The 25,480-nt window shown below is 50.3% G+C and overlaps 1 protein-coding gene across 3 annotated transcripts in view; it reads left to right on the top strand.

Annotated features, from left to right (window-relative positions):
* PAK3 (p21 (RAC1) activated kinase 3) overlaps positions 1-25,480 on the top strand; it is a 110,244-nt gene that overhangs the window by 49,134 nt on the left and 35,630 nt on the right. For all 3 annotated transcript variants that reach the window (XM_021406417.1, XM_021406416.1, XM_021406415.1), the window contains exon 2: positions 21,838-22,034. In XM_021406417.1, coding sequence (XP_021262092.1) covers positions 21,860-22,034 — 175 coding nt within the window. In that variant the 5' untranslated portion in view covers positions 21,838-21,859. The remainder of the gene's footprint in view (positions 1-21,837; positions 22,035-25,480) is intronic.

Genomic DNA, 25,480 nt, shown 5'->3' with positions numbered 1-25,480 from the left:
ACAGGTTAAACTTTACAGAGATGCGGGTAGCAAATTATCCACAGGCTGAATTGCAAAGGAGGGCTTTCAAATGGGCTTTTAAAAACCTGTTGAGGCGACTGAGTGGATAAAAATAGTAAGTTCTCATGTCCCTCTTTTTGTCTGTCGAGCTGAAAGCAATCTCTGAAGAGAGGACCATATCATTATTGTGCTCTAGGCCTGGAGGAACCTGGGGCTGGAGCAGTGGGGCAGGTCAGCATGGAGCCGGCAGCAGGACCCGGCCCTCCTGCAGCCTGACCCACCGTCTGGCCATCAGACCAGGCTTCCTCCCTGCTCATTGCAGTTTCTAATTTGTTTGGGTGCGCCTGTGCACTTCTTCCAGAGTCCTCTTACACCACGGTGCTGCATTTATAGCCAGCCTGAGGTGTGCCCGATGAAGTATGGTTCATAACTATTTTCAGTTCATTTATAAAGGGATTACGTGGTTGCCAGGCATGGTTGCCTGGACAGCAGGGGCTGTGCTTGGTGACCCCACAGGTTTCTCCCAGTCCTGTGTTTCTATGTAACTGGAGGAGATGCCATCTCAGCGGCATCAGGATGCCAGTGATGTAATTTCAGCCTGTCTGGCCTGAGTGCCACTGAAGTCAGGGAGGCTGCACACGTGTAGGGAGGGACTGGGTTTTCTCTTCTCTGTTTCGATAGAGAATACCAGGGTTTGATTCAAAATGAAACTGGTTAACTGAGCAGAGAAAGAGAGGATGTGCAAGTGGTTGATTGCATCTTTCACCTACTTCAAGAGGAAATAGCCCCTCGTAGCTCATAGCTGCACTGAAAGCTCTCTTGAAGATTATGGTGAATAAGTAAGTTGAGAGATCAGGTGGTAGGGTCTCCACAAATGGCTTAAAAAGGTGTCAGGCTCTCACTGTGGGTGGATGTTACAGTGATGGAGCCATCTAGGTAATGCATCTAGAATCTTGTGAAGACTTTGTGGTTACTGGCATGCCATTCTGTAGCAGTTATGGTAGAGCACGTACCCAGAAGCTGGAACTCATAGACTTCCTGAGCCGTCAGCAGAACCAAGCTCTGCTGGACACCATGTGGTGCCTGTTGGCCTGGGTATAGCTGTGTGCTCATGTGCCTTCACAGCCATCAGAACAGGCATGAGCAGCAAGTTGCTTGGAGTGTGAGCAGAGGAGCTTGGGTTGGGGCTGCACCCAGCTGTGGCTGAGCAGTCCCCTCTCCAGTCCATGAAGACACTGGTAACAGCCTCTGTATCCTCACGGTAACATTTCCGTGCTTTGTCGTTGTTCCCAAAGTATTCTGTCCTCAAATCCAGGAGCCTTCCCGTAGACACTGTGCGCTGACATCGCCTTTGTCCATATTTCAGCTGCGCCGCCTCTGTTGGTAAAAACAGGCTCTGTATGGTTTTGTCCAATGTCTGAACGTTTCGGTGGAGGAGGGGAAATTTCCAAATTAGATTAATTCATTATCTTCTTCAATCACTGTCTGTTATTAGAAAGATTATAGCAAATCGGTTTGTTCTGCTTCATTTGCATTATTGGTTTGCTTCTGTTAAATCTGGCAGAATGGTTGGATCCAGCTTCCATGGGGATGACCATGCTGTAGAAAAAACGTGGTCACGGTAGGACTTCCCAGCCATCAGTTATCACAGCTTTGACTTTTCTAACGGTACATTTCAGAGAAGCATCGATTTTTATTTCTTAGTGTAGTTTGTGATTTGCTGAGTTATAGCTGTGGCAGCAGCTTCTCCCCGTCCTTAAGGGTCATTCTGTACGGAAACTGCAGAATCACAGCTTAAAGTCCTCTAAACATGCTTAGCTGAGTGTAATACCTTTCCTTTTGCGCACAGTTTCAAAGCCAGATGTCATGAAAAACAACTTCTGGTGCTTTGATGTGGACTCATAATTCTCTCATTGATGCTGTTCTTACTGCATGCCCACTGCTCTGTGCTGGGTGTGGGTGCTCGCTAACTGCAGCTGTCTGAGGCAGAGGAGCAGCTTCCTGGTGCAGAGAAACATCTCGGCCAGCTGTGGGTGCCGGAACCACGTCTTAGACACCGTCCCTCTGGGCTCTCCCTTCCCTGTGCTCTGCCTCAAACAGCGCTGAGCAGTTGCTGGTACCAGGATCCTGCAGCCTGCTGAGCTGCGTTACTGTGCTGACACCTGAGCCTTGCACTCCAAAGACAAAAGGTAGAACCCAATTCATCATCACACTGGGCTTGTGTCGTTGTCCTCCCAGGAAGTCGGTATCCCTCAGCTCGAGGGACTCGCCTGGTTGGAGTTATTTAACTGTGAAGCAGTTACCAACGAGTGATGCTCTTGCTTCCATTTGGGCAATAGCTGAGACTCAGCATCTCTTTCTGTACCCTTTCAGCACAAGTGCTGCTTTATGGCTGTGCTGAAAACAGTGAACCTGGAGCTGCAGCTCTTGCCTGACAGTTTAAGGGAAGCCAGTTTTTCTGCATTTGTTCTTGTAACGTTGGAGAAACTCATTGCTTTGCTCTGTAGCTTTTGTTCCTGGAAGGTTGAATGGGTTAAAATGGAGAGAGAGGCAAAAACAAAGCCAACTTCACACAGCATCCCAGGTAAGCTCTGTGTGTAGAGGATGGGGTTTTTCCCACATGTTGAATTATTTTGCAGTCAAGCTTCTGAGAACTAAATGGATTTGCAAACTTGCGTCAGAGCTCAGTGGCGAGATCACCTTCAACAAAAACCGACCTGTGGTTAGTGCTCTCTTAGTCTGCAGGGGGTCTCGTGGCACAGCTGCCATTCTGGGGAGCAGTCCTTGTGAAAAATAATGGCCTTTGACCAAACCCTGCCTCCAGTTGTGTGATCCAACCTCAAGTTTTTGTTTAATTTTCAGAACTGAGGTTTATGAAATAGCAGTGTGTAATATCTGCATCAATTCCCCTCTCAATCTGACACCAAAGTAGCATTTGCAGTAGGAAACAGGATTTCTGTTGTTTCCCAGCACACATTCAGCCTTTCTGTAGTGCCCTTTCAGGTTGCTCTCCCTCTCGCGTTTCCTTCCTCAAGCAGAGTTCTTGGGATGGCCATTCTGCAGATGGCTGCAGGTGTTGGCCAGTCCTTCAGAAAAGGGCTTCTGCCCCAGAGGTGTTTCCTTATAGACAGGAAAAGAATGCCCTGTTCTGCCATCCAGGCAGCCCTTGGAAGAACAGAAACTTGTTTCCTTGTGGGCAAAACTAACTATTTACAGAGGCTTAGGAAGAGATTTCATCTGCATGTGTACAATCTACAGACTGGGATCATGTGTTGCACTTGGTTATTATGCCCCTGAACGTGAATGAGATCAAGGCATCTTCTACAGTTTACAGCAGCCAGAGTTACGTTAGTGCTGATGAAAATTGCTAAAAAATTGTGATGGTCTGCCTGGGTAATCATGTCTGAGGTCCATCAGTAACACTGAGAACTCTTGTTCTGACAATGGCCCAGCAGTCAGTGGGTGAGTTCTGCTGAGCTGGGAACAGTGCAAGCCCAGAATGCTGTCCCAGAATCTGCCTGGCTGGTCAGTCATTTTGTAGCACTGGTAGACCTGTGGGATCAAAGGCAGGTGACACTAGAGCTGGGTTCATTCTTTTCTTTCTCATACTTCTCCCTCAGAGAAACCAATGAAACTAGTTGAAGGCGTAGGGTAGGAGAAACCTCCCTCTTCAGCCCACAAGGCATCAGAGATCTGTGCTGTGTGATAAGAGTCCTGCTTCAGACTTGAGGGAATGCAGCCCAGGTGCTCCAGCAGCACCTGATGTTGCCGTTGGAAATACCAGAACCGTGGCTTAGCCCCCACTGTGCTGACCTTGGGGGGAGGCCGGGAGTTGGACGGGCTGGGGAAGTGCTGGTACCCTCCTCACTCACAGAGGTGGCTTCTTGGCACTGAAGCTGTCAGCTTTGGCCAGGCCCAGAAGCTGTAGGAATACGTGCTGGGTAAGTCTGAGGAACTCCTGTTTGGCAGATGAGCTATTTGCTGTCTGTGAGGCTAGTGGGAGCTGAGCTCTGCATCCTGTGTGCACCTGCAGCAGCTGCTGACTTCTCTGCTGCATTACCACATCCTTTTGTATTCTCTAAAAGCAATTGAGTGAAGTTACAGCCATAGCTGTCAGGAAACCTGAGAAAAGGATGTTGAGCACAGGCATTTTGTTTCAGGGAAGTCTAGGCAGTAAGTGCAGGAATGGTTTGGCTGCAGGTGGAGGCCTTGTATGAGCGGTGGGCGGTGAGGTTTGGTAGTGCTCGCAGGTCGGGTGGATATTTCCTTCTGTGCAAAGATTGGCGTGAGCTTTGTTTTGCCCAAGAGAACTTGGAGGCTCTCTGTCTCTCTGATTGATATTGTTGTTTCTCTAAAGTCTTCAACAGAGGAGGGAATTAATATGGTGAAAAGTCTACATGCCGAGTAAAACATGAAGAGATGGAGGCTGGAAATAGAGTTGAATATTTCTATGAGAAGCATTCTATTTTCAGTGCATGCTTTAATGCCACATCTTAGATTTTCCTTGATAGCATTCCTGCTTGATAGTGTTTGTAATCACCAGGCCCTTATCTGCTCTCTGCCAGTATTAGTTGCATCTTAATGACATGTTATTATATTGGTTTGTTATCACTCAACTTGCCAAGTCATTTATCTCCTAGAAGGACGCAGAGGAGAATATGTTGCATCTCCGTCTCTTGATGTTCTGCAATGCATGTGTGTATTTTGCCAAAGCCTTGGGGAGGAGCATTGTCTGACACTGTGGCCGATGCACACCTGTGAAGGAGGTGTTGCATGCTGCCTGCACTAGTACTGCAGTCAGGTCATCTGAATACCCCGTTACCCTATATCTGCAGAATTTGGTAGGAAGGAGATTAGTGAGGTAGCTTGATGATGCACAGTAACTTCTGCTCTGTGCATGTACGGCATTCACATGCGCGCGCCAATTGGATTTTGGCAGCTGCTGCCAGCAGATTATTGCCAGAGATTTTTCTCTGGGCACAGACAGGTGAACAGTTGAGGTGTGTGTATCCTGGGGCACGGAGCAGCTGCAGTACTGCCTTCTGGGGGCTGAGCTGGTGCTGCAGCAGGAGGGGAGGCTGCAGCTTCCCCCCAGAAGCCGGCACGAGCTGGGGGCTCGCTGCAGGGAGCGGGCTGTGCCAGCAGCCTGCTGCGTCTGAGAGCTGCAGGGACAGCTGGGGCTGCGGAGCAGACATTTGTTTGGTCTTCTGACTTACAAAGAAACGAAGGCAATTCATCCTGTCAGTCTGGGAGGAGTAAGCTCTGAGCTTGTCAGAAAAGTGGCAGTGGCTTAACTGATTCAGTTGTAAATCACCTGCTTCAGTGGTGTGGATGACTGGCTGTAGACTGGGTGTAAACACCCTTGTGCAAATCCCAGCCTTTGCTTCAATCCACTTTTGCGCAGTTGGGTCGTCAATTTAAGTAATGCTGACTGCTGAAAGAATGAGGCCTGCTTTAAACATGTCAGCCTTAAAGCTTAGATTGTAATTAAATGTTTTCCCGGGAGAGTCTGACCGGTGTCCTCAGTGGTGTCAGCTTGGGTGTGGAAGCTGAGGGAAGGCAGGTGAGCAGATCCCAATCCTGGTGGCTCTGTCCTCCCCACCGGGGGAGTTACCGTGCTCAGAGCCGGGTTGTATGAATGCTCCTCAGCCTGTGTCACAGCCCAAACCCCGTCCTTGGCACTTCAGGCTGAGTCACCAGGTGCTGCACATAAGTGGTCTGGTACAGACACACCTTCCCTCCTGCCAGCTCTTGTGGGTGAGCAGTAGCTTTGGCAGAGATGTTCGCGTGGGGCAGAGCTGTGTAATGTGGCTGTGTCTGTGTGCTCAGAGCATGTGGCCCTGTGCCCTCTGCCTCCTGAGCACTCCTAAAAGGTTCTAGGCCAGGATTGTTGTTCATGCTGCGCTTGGAAGAGCTGATTCGTGTTAAGCCCAGCATCACAGATTCTCTGAAGGACAGATCCAAGTTGCCTGTGGTGTGTTTGTCAGAGAGCCACAATAGTAATAGGAAATAATGGCAATAGCAACTTTTACCTCCTCCAAGCGCTCCCCAGCCATTAGCTTATTAATGATCTGCTGGAGATCCCTGGGAGAAGGCCATGGGTTGCTGTCCCTTGGTCGGAGAGAGGCTGAGCAGGGATCCCAGCTTCTGTGTGCTCCTCTGGGGCTCAGCGTGTGGTACGATGCTCACCGTGTGTCCTGAGCTCTTCCCCTGTGCCACAGGAGATGGTTTTCTCTGCTGTCTCTGTGACTCTAGGACATTTTAAAGCTTCCCAGAAAAGAGAAGGAGTGGAAGAAATTCTATGATGAAGCTCACACAAAGGTCCGAGGAAACAATTCCTGGGGAGTTTGGAAGCCCTGTGACAGGCAGGAGCCTGAACCCAGCTTTCCCATGTTCCTGTCAATGGGAGCTCACTCTCTTCTAGGGGAACAGAAACTTTAATTCCTCTGTTGCATCCAGAGATGCACCCTTCTGACAGAGCCTTCCTGAGCAGTAGCATGTTCCCATGAAAGCTTTCTCTTCCAAGCTGCTGACATGTAACTTCCCGAAAAATTAATGACTAGCTCCAGTTGGAGACCTTGGTGCTCTCAGGAACATGGCCTGTGCCTGCCGCATTGTGATGTGTCTGCAGGGAGGCAGAATCCTAAGTACAGCATTGCTCCCAGGTGACCTGGGATTTGTTACAGCGTAATTGTAGCCACTGAAAAATGAGGGAATTGAGGCACATTGTAATTATGCAATTGGCCAGAGCTCCTGTGGTAACTTGGTTACAGAGCAGGAGAGGGCATCCGATTCCTGTTGCTTCCTCCTGTGCTCTTTCACAGGGAGACAGGACGGGAAAACCCGTCTGATTTCAGATCTATTTGAATACTGAAGGCTCTATTTTTTTTTTTAAAAGACCTCTTCTCCCTTTGAGAAGAGCAGAAATTATGGGAATGCCAATAGCAGAATGAATCGGTGATTTGAAGGTAGTGAGCCACTGAATGATAGAGAGCTGAAGGAGACCAGAGGCTGCAAACACACAGAGGGGATGTGGTCAGTGCCTCTAGCAAAGGAGTGTTCAGTGGGCGGTATGAACAGCTAAGCCTCGCACTGTGGGCCGGGTGCTTGAATGCCAGGGTATCAAGGTAACATAGCAGTGAGGATGTGCCTGTATAAGGGTGGGACAGCTGCATGGCAGTAGGACTTAGTGCTGCAAGCCGACTCAATTGTTTGAAGACAGAGAGATAACAGAGCTGATTTTACATAGATCTTTATCTGGACTGGAGTGTTTTGGGTGGTGGGTAGCTGGCAAGTGCAGAATCATGCTAGAGCAAAAGATTTCGCTGTCATTGTCTTCAGCTGGCAGTGACTGCTGTTCACTGGAGTGTGGGAGATGCTTTGTACAGTTGAATTCAGACTGTAGATTTGATACATGAGGCGTTGTGCATACAGGGTATGGAACCTGGGAGCTTGGCTGGACAGCTCACAGATGCTGGTGGTGAATGCTGGGCTCCTGGGGTGTGTGGCAGGGACAGGTGGTGGAGTGTGCTTTTTAATTTACCTTGGTTTTACATCCACACATTTATTAGGCCATTTTGGACTGTAATTTAATCTCTGTGCATTGATTTCCTACTTTGCAAGCAGTGCACAGACTGGTGGCCACATTCTGAAGAACACCCCGATTGCTCCAGGAGCGCATGGGTGTTATTGGAGGTAGGGATGGGCCTTACAGAAGCGGACCCTTGTGGTGTCGAGGGATTTAATTAGTTACTGCTGGTGAATGGCTCCGTAAACCTGAGATCGATGGCTCGCCAAGTGCACAAAATGTTATTCTGCATAAATCCATTGTAGATGATAGAAGAAAAATATTTTAAAGCACAAAAAGTAATACAGAAACAAGTCCCATAAAGTGCTCTGTTTATTATGGAGCTGCTGCAGACTGAATTGAATCGGAAGATAATGAAATAGCCACAAACCACGATGCGATGGCCTGTGCTTCCCCACGGAGGCTCTTCAGCGTGCACGCCGTTCTGCACAGGCCCAGTCAGGGCTTGTGGGCCCTGGGCGGAGTGGCGGGATGTCACGTGCCCGGCATGCACAGAAGCGATGCTGGGCTGCCTGTCTGGGGGCCTGGGCTTGACCTCGCGCTTGCTTTCTTCCCAGGCTCGGTGCATTTACTAGCTGGCATCCTGGCGCTTGGCCCCGCTGTGGCAGGCAGCCCGCTTGCAGCACGCCAAGCCTTAGAGGTGCCCTTGACTTTGGTGGGAGCAGGGGGAATGTAGCCCTCGCGGGGCCGGGCCAAGCGTCTGAGTCAGGGAAGGGGCAGGCGGCCAGGGCCTTCCCCACAAAGGCAAGGAAGGGGAATTCAGTTAGTTCTTAAAGGAGCGTTTAGCTCGCCAGCTTGGAAGGGCCCACAGGAACCTGATCCAGCATTGCCAGAGTCTATTCTGTGACTTCAGTGGGAATTGAGTAAGACTCCGAATGTGCTGAAGTCTTTGCACTTTTTAGCTGTAATGATGATGCTGATAAGCAGAACTGAATTAAGTGATAATAAAGAGCTGTCTTCCCTGCAGTGTTGTCTGGTTTCTCCTGATAGAAATGTCTGCATCTAAATTATTTTAGGTTTGGTTTTGTTTTCCCATGGTATCGTTCTCCCTTTAATAAATAATTTGTGGTTCTTTGTGACAATTTTCTTTACTCCTGAAGATCCAGTTTCGTATCCCTTCTGGCTTTGAGGTGTGTAGTTGCAAGCAGCATCAGCCCTTTCTTTTCCTCTTACCATTTCCTCCTGTTTACAGTTGTGCCTGCACCTTGTGAGAAGTTTGCTTACTATTAGGTAAATATTTGCTCTTTTCTGTTATACCAACCTTTTATTGCCTTATTTTGTTTCTGATGGCAGATGAATGTTGTTTCAGCAGCAAGGAATGATTAATTTTGCAAAAGAACCTTCATCTCTTGTAAGTGAGAGGATGCTTGCTTCCAAGTGTGGAGTCTGAACAAGCAGCATGGATGGTCACTGCCCTCTATAGAGGCTGCTCTTGGGTTTCCCTCTGAAATTCACTGCAAGAGGGGGGAAAAAACAGTCCTGAATATTGGCTTTTGTACATCCTTGGCCAGTCTTCCCCTGCAGCGCTCTCCCAGGCCAGGTGTGCACGCTGTGCTGCAGTGAGGCAGAGCCCCATCCTGCTGAGCGGGGCTTACAGAGGCTGGAGCTGAGCAAATCTTTGTTGTTGTTGCTGGAACTTGTTTCACCTGGGGCAGTGGCACATTAATGAGAACAGCAGGCAATGGTGCATATTATCAGCATAAGTTCTGAGGACTTTGCTGGCTGCTAATATCATGACATGCAGTCTTGCAAAGAGAAGATAGTATTTTCTGCCTGTGATCTGGCCCGTCATGGTGCCAGAGCTTTATGACTGCCTGCAGCACTCTGAAATCGCCTGGAGTCTCCTATTAGAGCTAGGCAGTAATTTGGTGAGTTCATCTGCTCTTCTCTTCCACTGAGATGTGCACGCTGTGTTCTGTTCTGGCTCTTATTACTGTGTGTTTGCTGCCGGTAGTGACCAACTGGGCAGTGCCCTGTGCTGGTGCTCTGTGAGAACACGGGCAGTTTTCCTGCAGATGCACTCCTCAGGTTGTTGGCATTGTCCCTTCTCCTGGCATGAGACCCAGACAGTGCTGGTGACTGAGGTGTGGATGGAAATGTCTTACTCCAGGGAGCATAGCTGGTGGCTCCTCTGCTGTCTGAGCAGGTGTCCTTTGTGACCTGTCAGCATCAGCAGGTAATGGGGGTGGCTCACTGGTTTCCATAGCTCTGTTCTCGGGTTTGCTTCTAGAGGCATTTCGATGCTGCTTGGAGCTGCTGTGTTGGACTTGGGTACCTCAGGACAAAGCAGGCACCTGCCTTGGGCTGCAGATCAGGGAGGAGCTGACACATCACGCTGATGGCAGAGCAACTTCTCACACAGCAGCATCTCATGGCAAAGAGCTAGGTGTGCAGCCCCTAGCACTGCTCCTTATGCCCCCAGCTCCTGCCTGCTTGCCTCCAGCCTCCCCCTCACCACAGAGCCTGCGGTGCTGGGGTGTGGGCTGGCCCTGCTGGCGAGCACCCGGGGGCTGTGCTTGGTCCCGCAGCACTATGAGGGTGCCAGGCCTGCAGGGCTCTGCCGGCTCAGCACTGTGAGGTGCCCATCGCGTCTTTTGCTCTAGAAATTCCTTCCTCAGCCTCAGGGTGAGCACAGGGCTGGGATTACTCTCGCCAGGGACGGGCTCACTCACTGCTGGCTTTTATTCTTTGAGACCTGGTTGTTAGTGTGGTTTTTAATTTGTTTTGTGTGATCTGTGGTCTTCTTTTGCTGTTTGTCTCTTAATCAAAGCCTTTTGTCTTCGGAGGCCTCACAGGAATCTTCCTGTGACAATGACGTTATTTCTACATCAGATAATTCCACGCTCGCATGGCCTTGCTGTCAAGCAGTGTGTGTCAGCGCCTGTCAGGCTGGAACGATGACGCCACTGGTTTTGTGAGGTTTTATCAGCAGCTCCTATTTGCCCACTGACCTCGGAACAGCCCTTGTTCTACATTTCCAACGCTTGGTGCCATTTCTGTAGTCTAGGATTGCCTTTTATCTCTGCAGCTGGCTCTGCAATCCAGCTGGAATCAAATTGGGCTTTGATTTAATGGCACAGCGGCACCTGTAGCCTGGAATGGCTGGCAGCTTGTGCAGAGCCTAGCAGAGCCCGTCTGCCTGCCCCGCTCCTTTTGCAGGAGCACCCCAGTCACAGGGCACACCCGTGTTGCTTATTTTCTGGGGAACTGCATCCTAAGATGCTCTGTTTCCTGTATGCTTTGTCTTCTCGCTCTGAGTTGAGCGTCTTCCTTTTTGTATTGCATTCTGTTCTGTGCTCTGGACCACAAAGCCCGTGTGTTTCAGACTATCTGTCTCTCCGTGTTTCCTGGATTCCCCTCCCCACGTTCTCACCATGTACCGATGCCGCTGCCCCCAGCTCTGCCTCCTCCCATCCCCCAGCTCACTGCTGTGCTGCTCCCAATTTCTCTGGAGCCCCCCAGGCCCCATTGGCAGGACGGGGCCTCTCAGGCCGTCGTCTGTTTCTCTGGGAGACCTTGAACCCCTCTAGAGTTACACACAGGCGCTGTGACGCTCAGCTCTGTAACCGGAGCATTTATTCTTTTCTCTGCTTTGTGATTTTCCCTAAACAATACTGCCTTCAGACAGGTTCATTTTGTCTGAGGCCAAACAATATATCAGCCATTCTTGCTGGGTTTTTTTAGCCACTGTCCTTGGCAACAGTGTCTTGCTCATTCCTCATAGTTTGCCGCCACTTAATAAAATAATTCCACCTCCATTTCTCTTGTCTTTTCCTCCTCAAGGACAGCACAGTGAGCAGGTTCCCTTTGTGCTGCTGCTGACTGTCCTTCCAGCCCGGCGGTTCCGGAGGGCAGGGCCTCCCCCGGCTCCTGTTTGCTCTGTGCCCAGCTGGTACCTTGTGGGCCTCTTTTCTCTTTTCTCTTGCTGTCCGGGCTGCAGACACTGTGGTGCACGTACTGTGTGCTGCCCAGCGATCTGAGTAGCTGTCAGGTTCCTGAAGCTGAATCAGCTCATTATTAGGTTCCTTTAAGTCTGATAGATCTGGAGATACGGAAACCATCTCTCACCTGCACTAGCAGCAGAGAGAGCTGAATTCTTGGTGGGGAAGAACAGACACAGTGAGCAGCTGTGTGATGCCTGCGGTGGGTGCCCCATGCTCGCAGCCCCGGCACGTGATCCCATCAGGTCTGTGTCCTGCAGGGAGAGAGCAGAGCAGCTCCGGGCTTCTGTCCTTTCATACTGCTGCTCTATTTCCTCACGAGTTCTCAGCCTGTTTTGCTCCTTATGGAGCATATGACAGTGCCTTCGTTACGCGTTCATTTTGAGCCTCATAAAATCCTCAATTAATTTACTTCAGTTTTCTTTTAAGGCCTGAGGTCAGCGTAAACAGGAAGCAGAGGGGGCCGAGCAGTGGTGGGCTCCAGCCAGCAGTGGGGTAAATGCCGATGGGCTGTTTGAAGAACAAGTCTCTCTGCTGAGCTTTTGTGCTATAAATCTGACGTGTGCCTGGCACTGGGAATCTATATTGGGTCCTGCTGTTGTCCTCTTTCCTCTTCCCTGGCTGTTCCTGCTTGTTCACTTGTTTCCATGCTTTTTGATGGTTCCTTATTTTTGGTAATTTCTTTGGCTTAATATGGGGCTGTGTTGATGTCGCTGGTGCTTTTGCAGGGATTTGTGTGGGGACCTCGTGCTGCTTTAGGAGCACTTACTGAGCAGTGAAGGTGCTTCCTTGTGGAAGCAGCAGGTGCAGACACGGCCTGGACAGGTGTGCTGACGTGTTGTGAGCAGATGTAGCTTGGCTCTTGACTGCTTACAGCAACAGATTTTGTCTCCCTTTGTGTTGGTGACTTGCATACACATTCCCATGTTCTCCAGACAAGGCTTCTTTGGCTGTAAGAGCAGCGAAGCGGTTTGTTCTGCTGAGAAGTAGTGGGAAGCAGGAATGTTACACAGAAGTGGGGAATACTTGCCTGCCTGCTGTGGTTTGTAGCATGGACACTGCCGTTTCTAAAACCAGAGCCCTGCTGGCTCAGGCACTCCAGTACAGTGCCTGGGGCTGGGATGTCCTTACTCTGGAGTGCCACCACCTCCTGTGGTCATGCTTTCCTGCTGCAGTGTGGAGTGGGAGCTGAGATAGGGCCCACACACTGAACCTGAGGCTGTTTTGCTCACTGAATGCAGGTTTCATCTCCCTGCAGCCTGTTCAGGAATGGCATTTGTGCGTTGCTCTCTGGGCTCCCTGCCCTTCTGCTCTGAACCAGGGTCCAGTAGGCGCTGGAGACATGCACACAACCGCTGCATTCCCTGCTGCCCGCGGCAGACACGCCATTACCCACGATAAGATCACTAACGTAGCAGGCAAATATTAGATATATGAAGCTAGTCAGCTGTAAATAAAAGGCCTGGCAAAGAATAAAAAGCAAAACGCTGTCCCTGGGGAAGTGAAGGGGATATGAATGCCTTCCTGCCCTAGTGCCCTATAGAGATGATGCAGAATCTGGAACACATCCATTTCCTGGTGAACAGCATGTGACAGCCAGGGCTTGAGCATCTCCTCACCTGCAGGCAGGAGCCGGGTCCTTCCGCTGCACCTTGGTGTGTTGCTGGACAGCTCAGTGCAGTGTGTGCTGGTGGTGTTTGGAGGCCTCAAAGTCCACCTTGTGCCCCATGAGGAGCAGTCCTGCCCTGGTACAGGGGAGCAGAGGGCTCCTGTTGGGTATTTCTCTGCCTTGGCCTTGGGTACACCTTTCAGACAGTGCTTCATGCTCCTCCTCTATCACATGGACTTAAATAGTGTTGTTTACTACAGCGAGGCAGGCTGGGGATTGCAGAGGCAATCTGTGAAGGTGCAAGGGCTGGTTTTTGGCACACAGTGTTGGCATGGGCTGGGGGTCGGTGAGGTCCTGTTTTGCTTATCGTGGTGCATTTGCTGTGAGAATGTCACGCAGAGAGCAAACTGGAAGAGTGGAGAAAGCACCAAGCCCTGCAGAGAACACCAGGAGCAGGGAAATGGGGCCTTTTGTCTTCTTTTTCCCCTCGTTTTCTTCCAAATTTTGTTTGATTTCTTTTTAAGTAAACAAAATGGAAACCATTACAGGCAAGATGCCAGCTGGCTTATGAAAAGCAGTCTTAATGAACCAGCTGGAGTTCAGGAGGAATTTAGGGTGTCCAAGAAGTACAAAGTCAAGGACTGAAAGAGGGAGAAGGGGAGAGAATGTTTGCTACAGAAGCCCGTGCAAGGTGAGGCTTCCTTGGCTGTTGTTTAAATGTGAGAGAGAGGACAGCGATGGGAGCAACCTGCCAAACAGTGCGACTGGTGCAGCTCTGCCCAGGTCGCTCTCTGTTAGCACAGGCAGAGTGGATTCAGAGCTGTGTCCGAGAGCGGCCGGGTGCAGCTTTGTGCTGAGCAGTGGTGCCGCCAGCCTCCTGTGGCCACACAGTGGGCCTCAGGGCTCTGCCTTCAGTCGAGGTGAGTGCATGCAGTGGGGTCCGTGGGTGGATGTGTGCCAGAGACAAACCATGCCTCACCCAAAAGAACACGTGCTAGGGAGACGAGAGGATAAAAGGAGAAGAACTATCAGTTCAGCCTACACGGCTGAGGCATGAGCTGTGAGGTAGGAATAATGAAGTCCAGGCGGAGAATTACTTCAGTGTAGTTACAGCGGTTTAAGTCCACACTTCATTTCACACAGAAGCTTTCAGGAGTGGGCAAGGGTTGCGGTCTTGGGGAATGTGGAATATTTGATGGGCACAGTTGGTTCAGAGACGTCCTCCTCTACTTCGTGGAGTCCTTCAGCTGTGTAAATAAAAAGCAAAAAAGGGGTGGAGTGGGAAGAATGTTGTTTTCCTAGCTTGTGAATACCTTTTCTGGGTATTTTTCTCATCAGCCGCTCATCAGATCGTTCTGGGAGCTCTTATTTCATTTTGGTATCCTTCACTTGTAACTCCCCTAGCTCCGTTTGAAGTGTCAGCAGTGTTCACGTGCAGTGGCTTGGAGCACAACCTTTTGGGTTGTTTTTTTTTACCCCTTTTTTTTTTTTTTTCCATGTTGTGTTCCACAGCTCAGTGCAGAGGTTCCCCAGTAGCTGCTGGGCTGGGCAGCAGGGCTGGCCGGGTGCAGAAGGCTGTTTCTGCTCACACCCTCTGTGCATGTGCTTCTTCCTCCCCATTGTGGCCCATCCTGCGGCTCAGGCCAGGTGGGCGGCCAGGATCCTGGCGTGGCCCCAGCTGCAATGGGCTGCTTCTGTTTCCCAGAAGGAAAATGTGCTGGGATGGGCCTGCTGCTGGCCCCATCCCATCCCAGTGGGCACAGGTGGCTCCTGCTTCTGTTTTCTCTTTCATGGTGTCTCAGCTCAGTGTCCTTGGAGTTACATCATAGAATCATTAACGTTGGAAAAAACCTCTCAGATCACCAAGTCCATCCGCCAGCCCATCCCTACCTGCCTGCTGACCACATCCATCCGTGCCACATTGACCCTGTTCTTGATCACCTCCAGGGACGGTGACCCCACCACCTCCCAGGGCAGCCTGTGCCAGTGCAGCACCACTCATTCTGAGAATATTTTTTTCTTCCGAATATCCAACCTGAACTTCCCCTGGTGTAACTTCAGGCTGTTATCTCTCGTCCTATTGCTAGTTCATATTGCCTCCTACATTCAGTACTGTGAGCACAGCTCTTAAACCGTGCTCAACTTTGCACGTCTTTGGCTTTAGTGGTGGAAAAAAGTGACGTGCCTTGCTTTTTGCATGCAGCATCATGGTGGGAGCGGTGCTGGGAGGCTGCAGGACGGTAGTGAGGTGCTGTGCTGTGGTGGGCAAAGGGATGCTGTGATGGGGGTGAGCTGCATCCTGTGGTGCTGCCTCATGGTGTCGGCAGGGTGCAGAGAAGGGCTGGAAGAGTTGGGGAAGGAAATGCAGTGGGCTGAGTAAGGCTTGGAGAGGAGAGATCTGGAGAGGAGAGATCCTTGAGGGCCAAGTGCTGATGGTGGCGGTGAAATGGAAATTAAGCAGAAGCAAAAATAGTTGCAGGTTACTTTCATCAGTTTTGACAAACTGTACTGCTTCAGTCTGCTCTCTGCATTTAGCAGCCTGATTGGGTGGCTCCTGGGGTCCAGGCAAAGGACAGAACAACTTAAATCTGAAGAAACACTTAGTGAAACAAGGCCATTAAATTCACTGATACTGCATTCACGTCCCCTCTGCATTCATTTATTTCTCAGTGTTCCAGTGCAAATGCACTGTCAGGAGGGAATCTCAAACCAGTGTTAGGGAGTCACTTAGTAAAGCTCCAACAGAAACTTGGTTCTCAGCTGTGTGAGCATTCTGCCATGGAAAAGCAGCAGTTCCAGGCCCTGCATTGGGTGCAGCCTGAGCTCAAAGCAGCACCTGCAGGCAGCTTGCAGCCGCTGGTGCAGGGGCCAGGAGTCACAGCAAGTTTCGGAGGTAACTTCTGCATAAGTGAATATACTGGAGGAAATCATAAGCTGCTTACAGGGTGTTTGCAAACAGAAACAGAGAGTGCATTCATTGAAGAAATGACTCTGTTTGAATAATTGCTCAGCACAGCACTTGTTTACCTGGCTGTGAGGGGAGCGGGAGGATAATTGGAGAGCGGCTGTGCTGTGCTGTGAGGCTGTGTGAGAGGCAGCAGGGTGAAGGTGAGGTGTTATTGCCATGGTTGCTGGGTTTTAACTCCTGCTGAGGTTGGCGTGAGTGCTGATATTTCAGGGTCACAGTTGGAAGCAATGAGGGCTGTCCTGCAGCACGGGGATGTGGAGGGGTGCCGCAGCACTGGGGCACGCTCCCTGGTCTGCTTTGCTGCTGCATGGCCCTTCTTACTGACAGGGCTTGGGGACAGGCTTGTAACTTAGTCAGGCTTAGCAGAGAAGACAGCAAACCCTCATGCACGTAGTGATGCTGTGACTGCATTCATTCTGTAACTAACCAGCTGCACTTCCACGTGAACTTTAAAAAGACTACAAATGAACATGCAGCTGTAGAGAAACATACAGTCCTCCAGCAACTGCACTGGGAAGTACTGTGTAAGTCCCTCAGCCAGTATGTAACAGAGCATCTCAATGCTCAGTACCTCAAAAGAATTCTGCTCAGATACAGCACCACTGATTTCTGGGGTATGGGTGAGTATTGCTGGGAGCAGAATGAGGCCCATACAGCTCAGTAAAGAAATATCTTTTTGCAGGAAGTATATTTATCAACAAAGAGCTCTGGGGAAAAAAGGGCACTGCATCTTCAATTACATTTGCAAAGCTGCTGCATGGAAATTGGCTCAGCTCCATCTGGTCAAGGGATCTTAGAAACAATTTTGCTGCATCACAAGCTGCAGTCGTATCTCTGAGGCTTTGAAAGCGAACACCAGTGTCTATGTGAACAGGATGCTCTTTGTGAGTTCTAATTGGAACCAGTCCTGTCTGAATGCTGCAGCCTTTGACATAACGTGACTAACCTAGGGAAGCGATTCCAGACCTGTCTGTGAGCAGTGCTCCTCCAAGGGCTGGCTGGGATAAAGGCGCGGCAGGAGGCTGCTCTGAAGTTGAACTGACTCCAGACAATTGTGTGTGTGTGTGGTTCTGAAGATGTTTGGGTACTTTAGGTGTCTTCTTCTCCTTTCCCTAGCTTGGCAAGAACTAGATGCAAAAAATATTAAAAGACAGGCAGTTGCAGAGGGAGACTGAGTTGTGGAGAAGCTGGATGCTGTGTTCTTAAGGTCTATGTTTGTCTTGTTTGTCTTTGCAACTTCAAAACTGATGACTGGAAGAGTTGGGATGGAAGAAGGATGCTGAATCTTGTTCTGTTACCCTGCAATAGTTGTGTAGAAGTGACTGACCTGGCTGAGAATTCAGTTTTAGTTGTGCCGCATGGCCACGAACCTAATGTGCTCTCATGCTTTTTTTTGCTGTTTTTTCAGTATAACAGTCTGATCCTTAAAGCCAGTGGGCATTTATTTCTCTTAAAGCCATTGAGCATTTCTCTTAAACCCAGTGGACATCAGAAGGAGCTTTCTCTGGAGGTAGGTTCTGGTGCCCATCTCTTTGTTGCACACGAGTTACTGCCTCACCAGTCTGTCACCAGCACTGCTTTGGCTGCTGTGGGAGGGGAAGGTCTTGGAGGAGCGAGGTGAGAAGATCCTGATGATGGTGCACTCCTTTTGCCATGCTTCAGCTGGCCTCTTCCAGAAGCTGTTCCTGAGAACAGCCTGAGGGCTGCTGCACCCGCTGGGTGCGTTGTCGTGGCACTCCAAAGCAGGGCTTTGCTGGGATCTCACCTCAGCTGCAGAATTGTTCTGCTTTTGCTTTAAACTTCCTGTCTAGCCATCAGGACTTTGGGAAGATTCTAAAAAATGTGACAGGATTGAAAACCAACATCATGTTGGCTCCCTGTGTTCACAGGAGTTGCAGAGTATTAGCTTGGAGACCCTGGGACAGCTCTTGTCCCTTCAGTTCGGAGGGTTTTGTACTTTTGGGCATGGAGCACCTCACTCGCTGCTAATTCAGCATTGTTCTCCTAGAGCTAGCAGTTCTGATATGGGTGGGAGGTTGGTTGTTTCTTTCTTCTTTTCTTTGTGCTGCTGAGGAGCTTCTTTGGAAGGCCTTTGGTGGGTTGTGAGCTGCTCGTGTGCTCACTGGCACTCTACTTTCTCTAAGTTGAGGTGGAGTGAGTTAGTACGAAGTTAGATATGAGAGTGAATGTTCTTCTGCTGTGTAGTGAGTGGTGTGTGGAGATTTGCAAAATTAGAAAGAATGGAAGAGCAGATGGGCTCTGATTGGGAAAACCATAAATTGTTGGTCTCAGTGTGTGTGCTGCCTCGTGGTTTGCTGTCGTTTTCCTTCAGACCAGCTCTGGGAAGTTAATATCAGCCGTTAAAGCTTTGAGGCTATCTTCCCCCCTTTTCTCTTCTGGTTCAGAAGTGAATAAAGGAGCTTTGTACGGTTCTTGAAACTGAGCCTGAAACAGCTCTGAACAAAATATAGTGTTCCTTTCAAGATCTTGGAAATAATTACATCATAGGCAAACTGGGCCAGAAACCGTTAATAGTATTCATTGTGGAGCGAAACCCCACGGGAGGACCTGTTTCAGCAGAGCGGCATTGTTTACAAACAGACGCAGTGACAGGGGCGGTTGTCCCGTTCTGAGGGACAGCTGAGGTTGGTGCCATGTAATAGACTTTGCAGAATGACCTCTGGCTCCTGCCCGCAGCCTGGGGCTGTGCCCGGTGGCCGAGCAGAGCGGGCGCTGGAGAAGTCCCTGGGGGTGGGTTGCAGGGCAGACAGGCTGTGCTGCCGGCAGCTCCCGGCCTGCCAGGGCTGCTCGTGTCGGGGAGAGCGCGGCTGCGGGGTGCCTGTCTGCTCAGAGCACCTCTGTGGGTGCACGGGGACGTGCTGGGCACAGGGAGGTCCGGGGCACAAGGCACCGTGTCTCGTGTCTCTGCCGTGGGAGCTGGGTAGCACCGGCCTCGTGTGCGCCCCTTCAGCACGAGGGAACGCGTGTGGTCTTTCCCATTCCTTACAGCCGTTTCCAGCCCTGGCTCTTTTTTTCCCCGTTACCTGAAGGCCTCTTGCACTTCAGGATAGAAATCCCAGAGGTTGTTGACGTTAACTGTTTGACCTAAATCTACAAAAGCATGTGGTTCTCCGGGGATGTGTCTGTGGCCTGTGCTGGAGGGCCAGATCTGCACAAGCACTACCCTGGGCCCAACTGCAGTTCCTCCCTGGTGACACAGAGCACACTGCTGCCTACACCCACGCTACCATCAGCAGCATGTCTCTCCAGGACCCGGGCAGGTCTGCACCCTGATGGCAGGGCTGTTGGCAGGGCCTTGCACCAGGACCATGCATGCACCAGGACTGCGGCTTTCTGCAGTGGTCACTTCTGTTCTGTCCCAGATGGTGTGTTCCATTGACAAAGCATCTTTCTGTCTGAGAGTTGCCTTGGTGTGCAGCTTTGTTAGTGAAAGGTGTGTGATCTCTTCCACGCTTCTGGTGCAGAGGCACAGCTCAGCTCTAGGGAGCTGCACCTGCTGGATGCCGGCTGCAGGGTGCAGGTGCAGTGACGGGGCAGGTAGAGTCCAGCAGTTCCCCTGGGCTCCAGACTCTGAGCTGACATCGTCCTCTGCTGGGGAACACCGCACCGCACTCGTGGAGCAGGTCTTTGAGCCTTTCCTTTCTGCCTGTTGTAGGCAGAATCTGCCAGGTTGGCTTGGATCACCAGTTTAACACAAACTGTTGATGAAGTTGGCTGGGAAGAGTGTGCTTACAGGCTGCTCCCTGAGGGTGTGGGTGTTAATAATGCCCCCAGGTTTGTGTTTGTGAATCAAGGCCTCCAGAATCCCCATTCGGTGCGTTAGGGAGGGGGCCAGGACCAGCTTTTGTTCACGTTTTCAGCTGTGTGACCCTGGGACGAGTCCCTGGGATCCCCTGGGCACCAAGACGTTCAGGAGCCTGGCTTTATGGCACCTGGACTGGTGCGAAAGAGAGATACTTACTTAGATACATATTGTATTTCATTTATTGTTCTTGTCTTCAAGCAGATGCCTTGAATCTTATGCCTCATCCTTGGGAAGTGCTCAGGACTGGGCAGGATGGGGCCCTGGGCAGCCTGGTCTGGGGGCAGCCAGCCCACGGCAGCGGTTGGGACTGTGGGGCTCTGAGGTCCCTTCCAACCCAAATACTCTGTGATTCTGTGAATCTCAGTTCTGTCATTTGAGGTTCATCTTGTTTAGATGAAATTAAAAACATAAATACAGTAGTAAAAAAAAAATAAATCATTTTATGTGTAGTAATGTGAAAATGATAACAGGTCAAGGTGCCTGTGTCATCTTGAATACCTGGGCAGAGTGAGCATCTCTGCCTTTTCCAGTTGGTCGTGTAGCTTTTACGTGGGAGGTATTCTCAAGCAGGGCAACGTGGGTTTGATTATCTCCTGTTGATCTATTGACTGGAAGTCCTGGCACAATGTCAGCTGTGTTCCAGTCCGTGCTGTGCTTGCGGGCTCCAGCTCAGCCCTGCGCGTGCGGCTGCAGCCGGCCGGCACCGCTGCACGGCTGTGGCTGTTCTGCCGTGGTGCTGGGCCTCGCTGTGTCAGCAACAGCCACCACCTTCGGACAGTGCTTCTGAAGAAAGCTGTGACTTGTGGGGCTAAACAGAAACAAAAACCATCAGTTGCTTCATCTTAAATGTAAGAGAGTGGCTGCTGCATGCGGGAACGTGTGTTATCTGTGAATCAGCGCAGGGGAGGCTCCTCCAGACGCTCACCGTGGGTCTGCGCGTGCCTGCCATAAATGGAGCTGCTGGAAGGCAAGGTGCTTGTCGAGCTGTAACCTTTAACAACATGCAATGGAGCCCACGTCACATCTGATCCGTTTGAAATCATACTCTATTTTCAGGTCCTAAAACGCTCGGAGTTCGTTTTACTGAGCATTGCTTGTTTGTGAAACCAGCTGGTTAGTCCAGGCTTGAATTTCAATGTTGAAGAAAGATCAGGAATTCCACAAGTGTTACCTGCCCTGCGTTTCCTCAGTGTATGGAACTTGTACAGCAGTTCCTGGTATCTTTTCCCTTGGGTCAGTACCGCTGTTCCCTGGGGCCGTGCCGGGGCCGGGTGGTGCCGCAGGCAGCCCGAGGGGTCTGCATGGTGACAGCACAGAAAGAGGAGCACCCAAATTGTTTTCGGGATACGATCATTTTCCACTGAGGGCTGCGATTGATTTTAAAGCAAATGTATCCCTTGTTTCTGTGTGCAAAAATGTTTTTAGTTAGTACTTCTGAGTAAATTTCCATTGGGAAGATGGTTTCTGTTGAAGCCCTGCGCTCAGGAGCAAACCCTCTGCAAAAGCAAAGCAAGGGGAGAGCAGAGGTCTCAGCGCTTGTTGCCTGCGCTGCCCGCGTGCTCACTCTGTCTTACATCACACGAGTGGTTCTGCTGGGGATGAGGTTGTTTCAGAAAGCCATGTAGACTTTGCTTTGCCTGGTTTTAGAGGGAGAGTTGGTCTGTAAACAACCACAGGAAATAAAAGAGTTCATTTAAAAAATGTAAGACTTTAAGGGGGATTTTAAAAAAGGAAAAAAAAGTTATTTTCACTACTGATGCCGTTATTTTTAGGAACTGCATGTATTTACAGCAGCCAGCAGCCACCTCGCTCAGAGCAGCCTTCCTTCCCAGCAGCAGGTTTTCCACCCCTCCCCACACGCCAGCACCTCACCTGACGGGCATGCTTTGTGTTCTGCTTTTGCAGGAGGCTGTGAGGGCTGCTGAAGATGTCCGATAGTCTGGATGTTGAAGAGAAACCTCCAGCCCCGCCGTTGAGAATGAACAGCAACAACCGTGATTCTTCAGCACTAAACCACAGCTCCAAACCGCTCCCCATGGCCCCCGAGGAGAAGAACAAGAAAGCCAGGCTGCGCTCCATCTTCCCGGGAGGAGGGGATAAAAGTAAAGTATCAGCATCGGGTGCCTGCGTCCTTGTCTCGCTCTCTGTTGGTTGCTGTGTTTACTTTCTGCTCCTGTTTTCTTACTGTTTCAGTTGCAGAACATGGTAATTAAAGTCCTTCTGAGGCCTTCTGTTCCAATTACTCTAGTAACATGTTTCAAAAGAGGAGGAGGTGTTCAGGCAGTTCCTGGTTTGTCTCTATGAAGCCAGAGAAACGTGCACGCGCATTGTGCTGCTTGCCTTTCAAAAATACCCCAATGATTCAGTTGGGGAATCCTTTTCTTTGGATTTTGCTTCGGGTTTGCAGTAAAACCAGAGATGAGGTCGTATGCTTCGCAAAACACATTTGCAGAAGTGAGAAGGCAACATGCCTGACACTTTTTTTTTTAGTGTTCTTGCATTCTGTGGTTGGGAGCAAGGCTGTTCTTGCTGGTTCCTATTGCAGTGATAGTGGATGCGGAATAGCTTCTTGTAAAACGTGCTGGATGTGTTCACCAAATCTCTTAAACACGCAGGAAACAGCATTTCAGTTGCATTCTCTGAACTGTGTTCACAGAAGGGAGTGGATCTTGAGTTACTTTAATTGCAGAATTGAGGAGATAAACTGACCCTCTTTTTTTTTTTAATGCCGTCGACCCGATGGGCTGCACCTATAGGTGCTGAGGGAGCTGACTGATGTCACAGCAAGGCCGCTCTGGATATCTTTGAAAGGTGACCAGGCACGTTTCCTAATGACCGGGAAAAAAGTGAATGTCACTTCTGTCTTCAAGGAGAAGGGTCCAAGGAGCTACACGCCAGTCAGCCTCACTGGGTGCCCGGGAAGCCAGTGGAGCAAACTTCCTGGAAACCATTTGCAAACATCTAAGGGACAAGAATGTGACCAGGATTACCAGGAGAACGTTGTGAAATGCAACCAGAGGAGATGCTGCACCTGGGGGCGAATGTCCCCACGCACCTGTGCATATTGGGGTCATCCTTGCTGGAAAGCAGTTCTGAAGAAGCTATGGGGCTCCTTGCAGGCAAGAAGCCAGTCCTGCCAGCAAAAAAGGCCACAAGCATCCTGGGCTGCACGGGGAAGCATTGCCAGCAGGCGGAGGGAGGGGATCGTCCCCTCTGCTCCACGCCTCTTGGTAGGATGTAAGAAGACAGAGCCAGACTTCTCAGTGTGGTGTCCAATGCCCGTACAAGAGGCAATGGGCACAGACTGAAATACGAGAAAGTCTATGTTTGAATTTACAGTTTAAACACAGCAAAACTTCTTAAACTGTGGAGGTGGTTGAAATCTGGAACAGATTGCCCAGAGAGACTGTGACATCCCCGTCCTCAGGGGCACTCAGAGCTCAGCTGGGCAGCCCTGGGTGGCTCTGTGCTCGGTGACCTGGTCCTGAGGGCTCATCTCACACGATTCTGAGACGGCCCAGGCCTCAGGCAGAGCTGGCCGCGTCGCATCCAAAACCGCTGCCTTCTAGGAACAAAATGAATTTTCAGTTGGTTCTTTTTAAAGGCCAAAATTAAGCAAACTGGGAGAGATTTTAATTCCCAGAATGACGTGGGTCACTTCTTCCCCTGACTGCTGGCAGGTCGGCGTGCCACCGCTCTGAGGGAACATCTATAAAGCAGGAGGTGCTGAGCACGACATACAGAAACGGGAGATGCAGAAACAGCCCCTCCTGGAAATGCTCAGTGACATTAAAAATAGATATAATTAACTATCAGTCAGAGTAGTCTTAGGAAACGTGCAAGTATCATGATTTTAAATGTTACCGAGAGTAACATTTAAGTAAGCTAAGATTTATTGCTTAATTTTGGTGGGTGAAATAATAAATGGAGGAAATTTAACTTGGCTGGCCAAGGCCCTGGAGGTGGTTCTGTGTCGTGCTTGGCTGGTGGCTCAGGACATCAGCTGCCCAGAGCGTGCTCTGCAGATGCAGTGACACGTTTTTCAGAGTACTTCTGCTTATAAAACCAGAAGATGATTAATACGGCTGCTTTCACAGGTGCAGTGCATTGCAGCCTCATGGATTTATAGTGATAGTCCAATGCTCGTGCACAGAAGGTGAAGGAAGTGCTGTGACAGTGGTTGTGCCCAACCTGCAGGGCCTTCATTGACCCGCCAGGCAGGGTGCAGTGTGCTGAGGTGCAGGGATGGCTCTGGGCCGGTTGTGCACAGGGGCCAGCACTGTTTCGCAGTGTTACACTAGCAGTGCAGTGTGTCTTTGTTTTCAGTTAGGGTTTGAGCACTTCTGTGTTTCAGGCCTTGCTTTAGTGAGCTGCTGATGTCTGTGGGGCCCTCCGTGCTTCTACAGCCACATCCCAGAGCAGCAGACCTGTGTGCCGTGGCCCAGCTCCTCTCGCCCCTCCCTGAGGAAGGTGCCCCCAGGACATAGGGGCCAAGGAAGCCAAGGCAGAGGTACTGAAACACCTTTCCATTGCCACGTGGGCACAAAACCCATTCCCCATCACCCTGCGGAAGCTGTGAAGTTGGCTGTTCTTCCTTGTAATGACAGTGGTGGGAGCTGCAGCAGAATTCACTGCATTAATGTTTCCTTCCAGCGGGGAGCTGGTTCCTCAGGAGAACTGAGAGCAGGAAGAGCTGACTTGTGCTCTTCCAACTGTTTGGATACAGCCTTGCTCTGTGTTGGTTAAGGTACCTGCAGTTACTGTGCGGTGCGATAAACCAACTCTGTGCACGAACTGGTGGCTCCATAGAGGCCCTACAGGACATTCAAGCTGAAGAGCAGAGTGGGCAGCAGACCCCAACGGCTCACAGCCTCCTTGCAGCTCAAGGGGTGCAGCTGTGTGAAGGCTGCTGGGGGAATGCTATCCCTCCTGGTGCTTTAGCTTACCTGCAGATGGAAATGGAGTCAGACTTTAAGTCTTCTGTATGCTCCTGGATGGTTAAAAAGAAAGGGTAAAGGAAAAAAAAAAACAACAGATCCATCATGATTGATGAAGGAGAAATAACAGGATAAGATGCTGGAGTTGAACACAAGGAGAGCAGTAAGCAGGGGAAGGGAGAAGGAGCAGGCTTGCAGGAGAGGGATGGAGGAGGGAGCAGGGCAAGATGAGGAGGAGAGCAAACAGGAGGGCACAGCATGAGGTCATTTCTTTCCTCTCTGGAGGAAGGCTGCTGCTCAGCTGACTCACACTTTTCTGCCGATCAACTGCTCTCTTAGTGTAATAATAATAATAATAATAATAATGCTGATGATGATGCAGCCTGTGGAAGATCACACTCTTTGCTTGTCCTCTTTCCATCTAATAGTTGCTGAGGCGGTGTGGGTGGGCCCTTGTGGCTAACTGCTCTGCAGCAGGAGCACGGTGTGGGGGGTAGTTACAAGAAAATCACATCCAGTATAGAACCCTTGAATCCAAACAGTCCCTGCTCCAAAGTATTCGTGCCTTTTCATATCGTTTTGCCAACTTATGTAAAACAGAAGCGGTGTGG

Source organism: Numida meleagris, chromosome 8 (genome assembly GCF_002078875.1).
Source record: "Numida meleagris isolate 19003 breed g44 Domestic line chromosome 8, NumMel1.0, whole genome shotgun sequence".
NCBI classification, from domain to species: domain Eukaryota; kingdom Metazoa; phylum Chordata; class Aves; order Galliformes; family Numididae; genus Numida; species Numida meleagris.
Note: the sequence above shows the minus strand (reverse complement) of the source record. Positions and strands in the feature narration are given on the sequence as shown.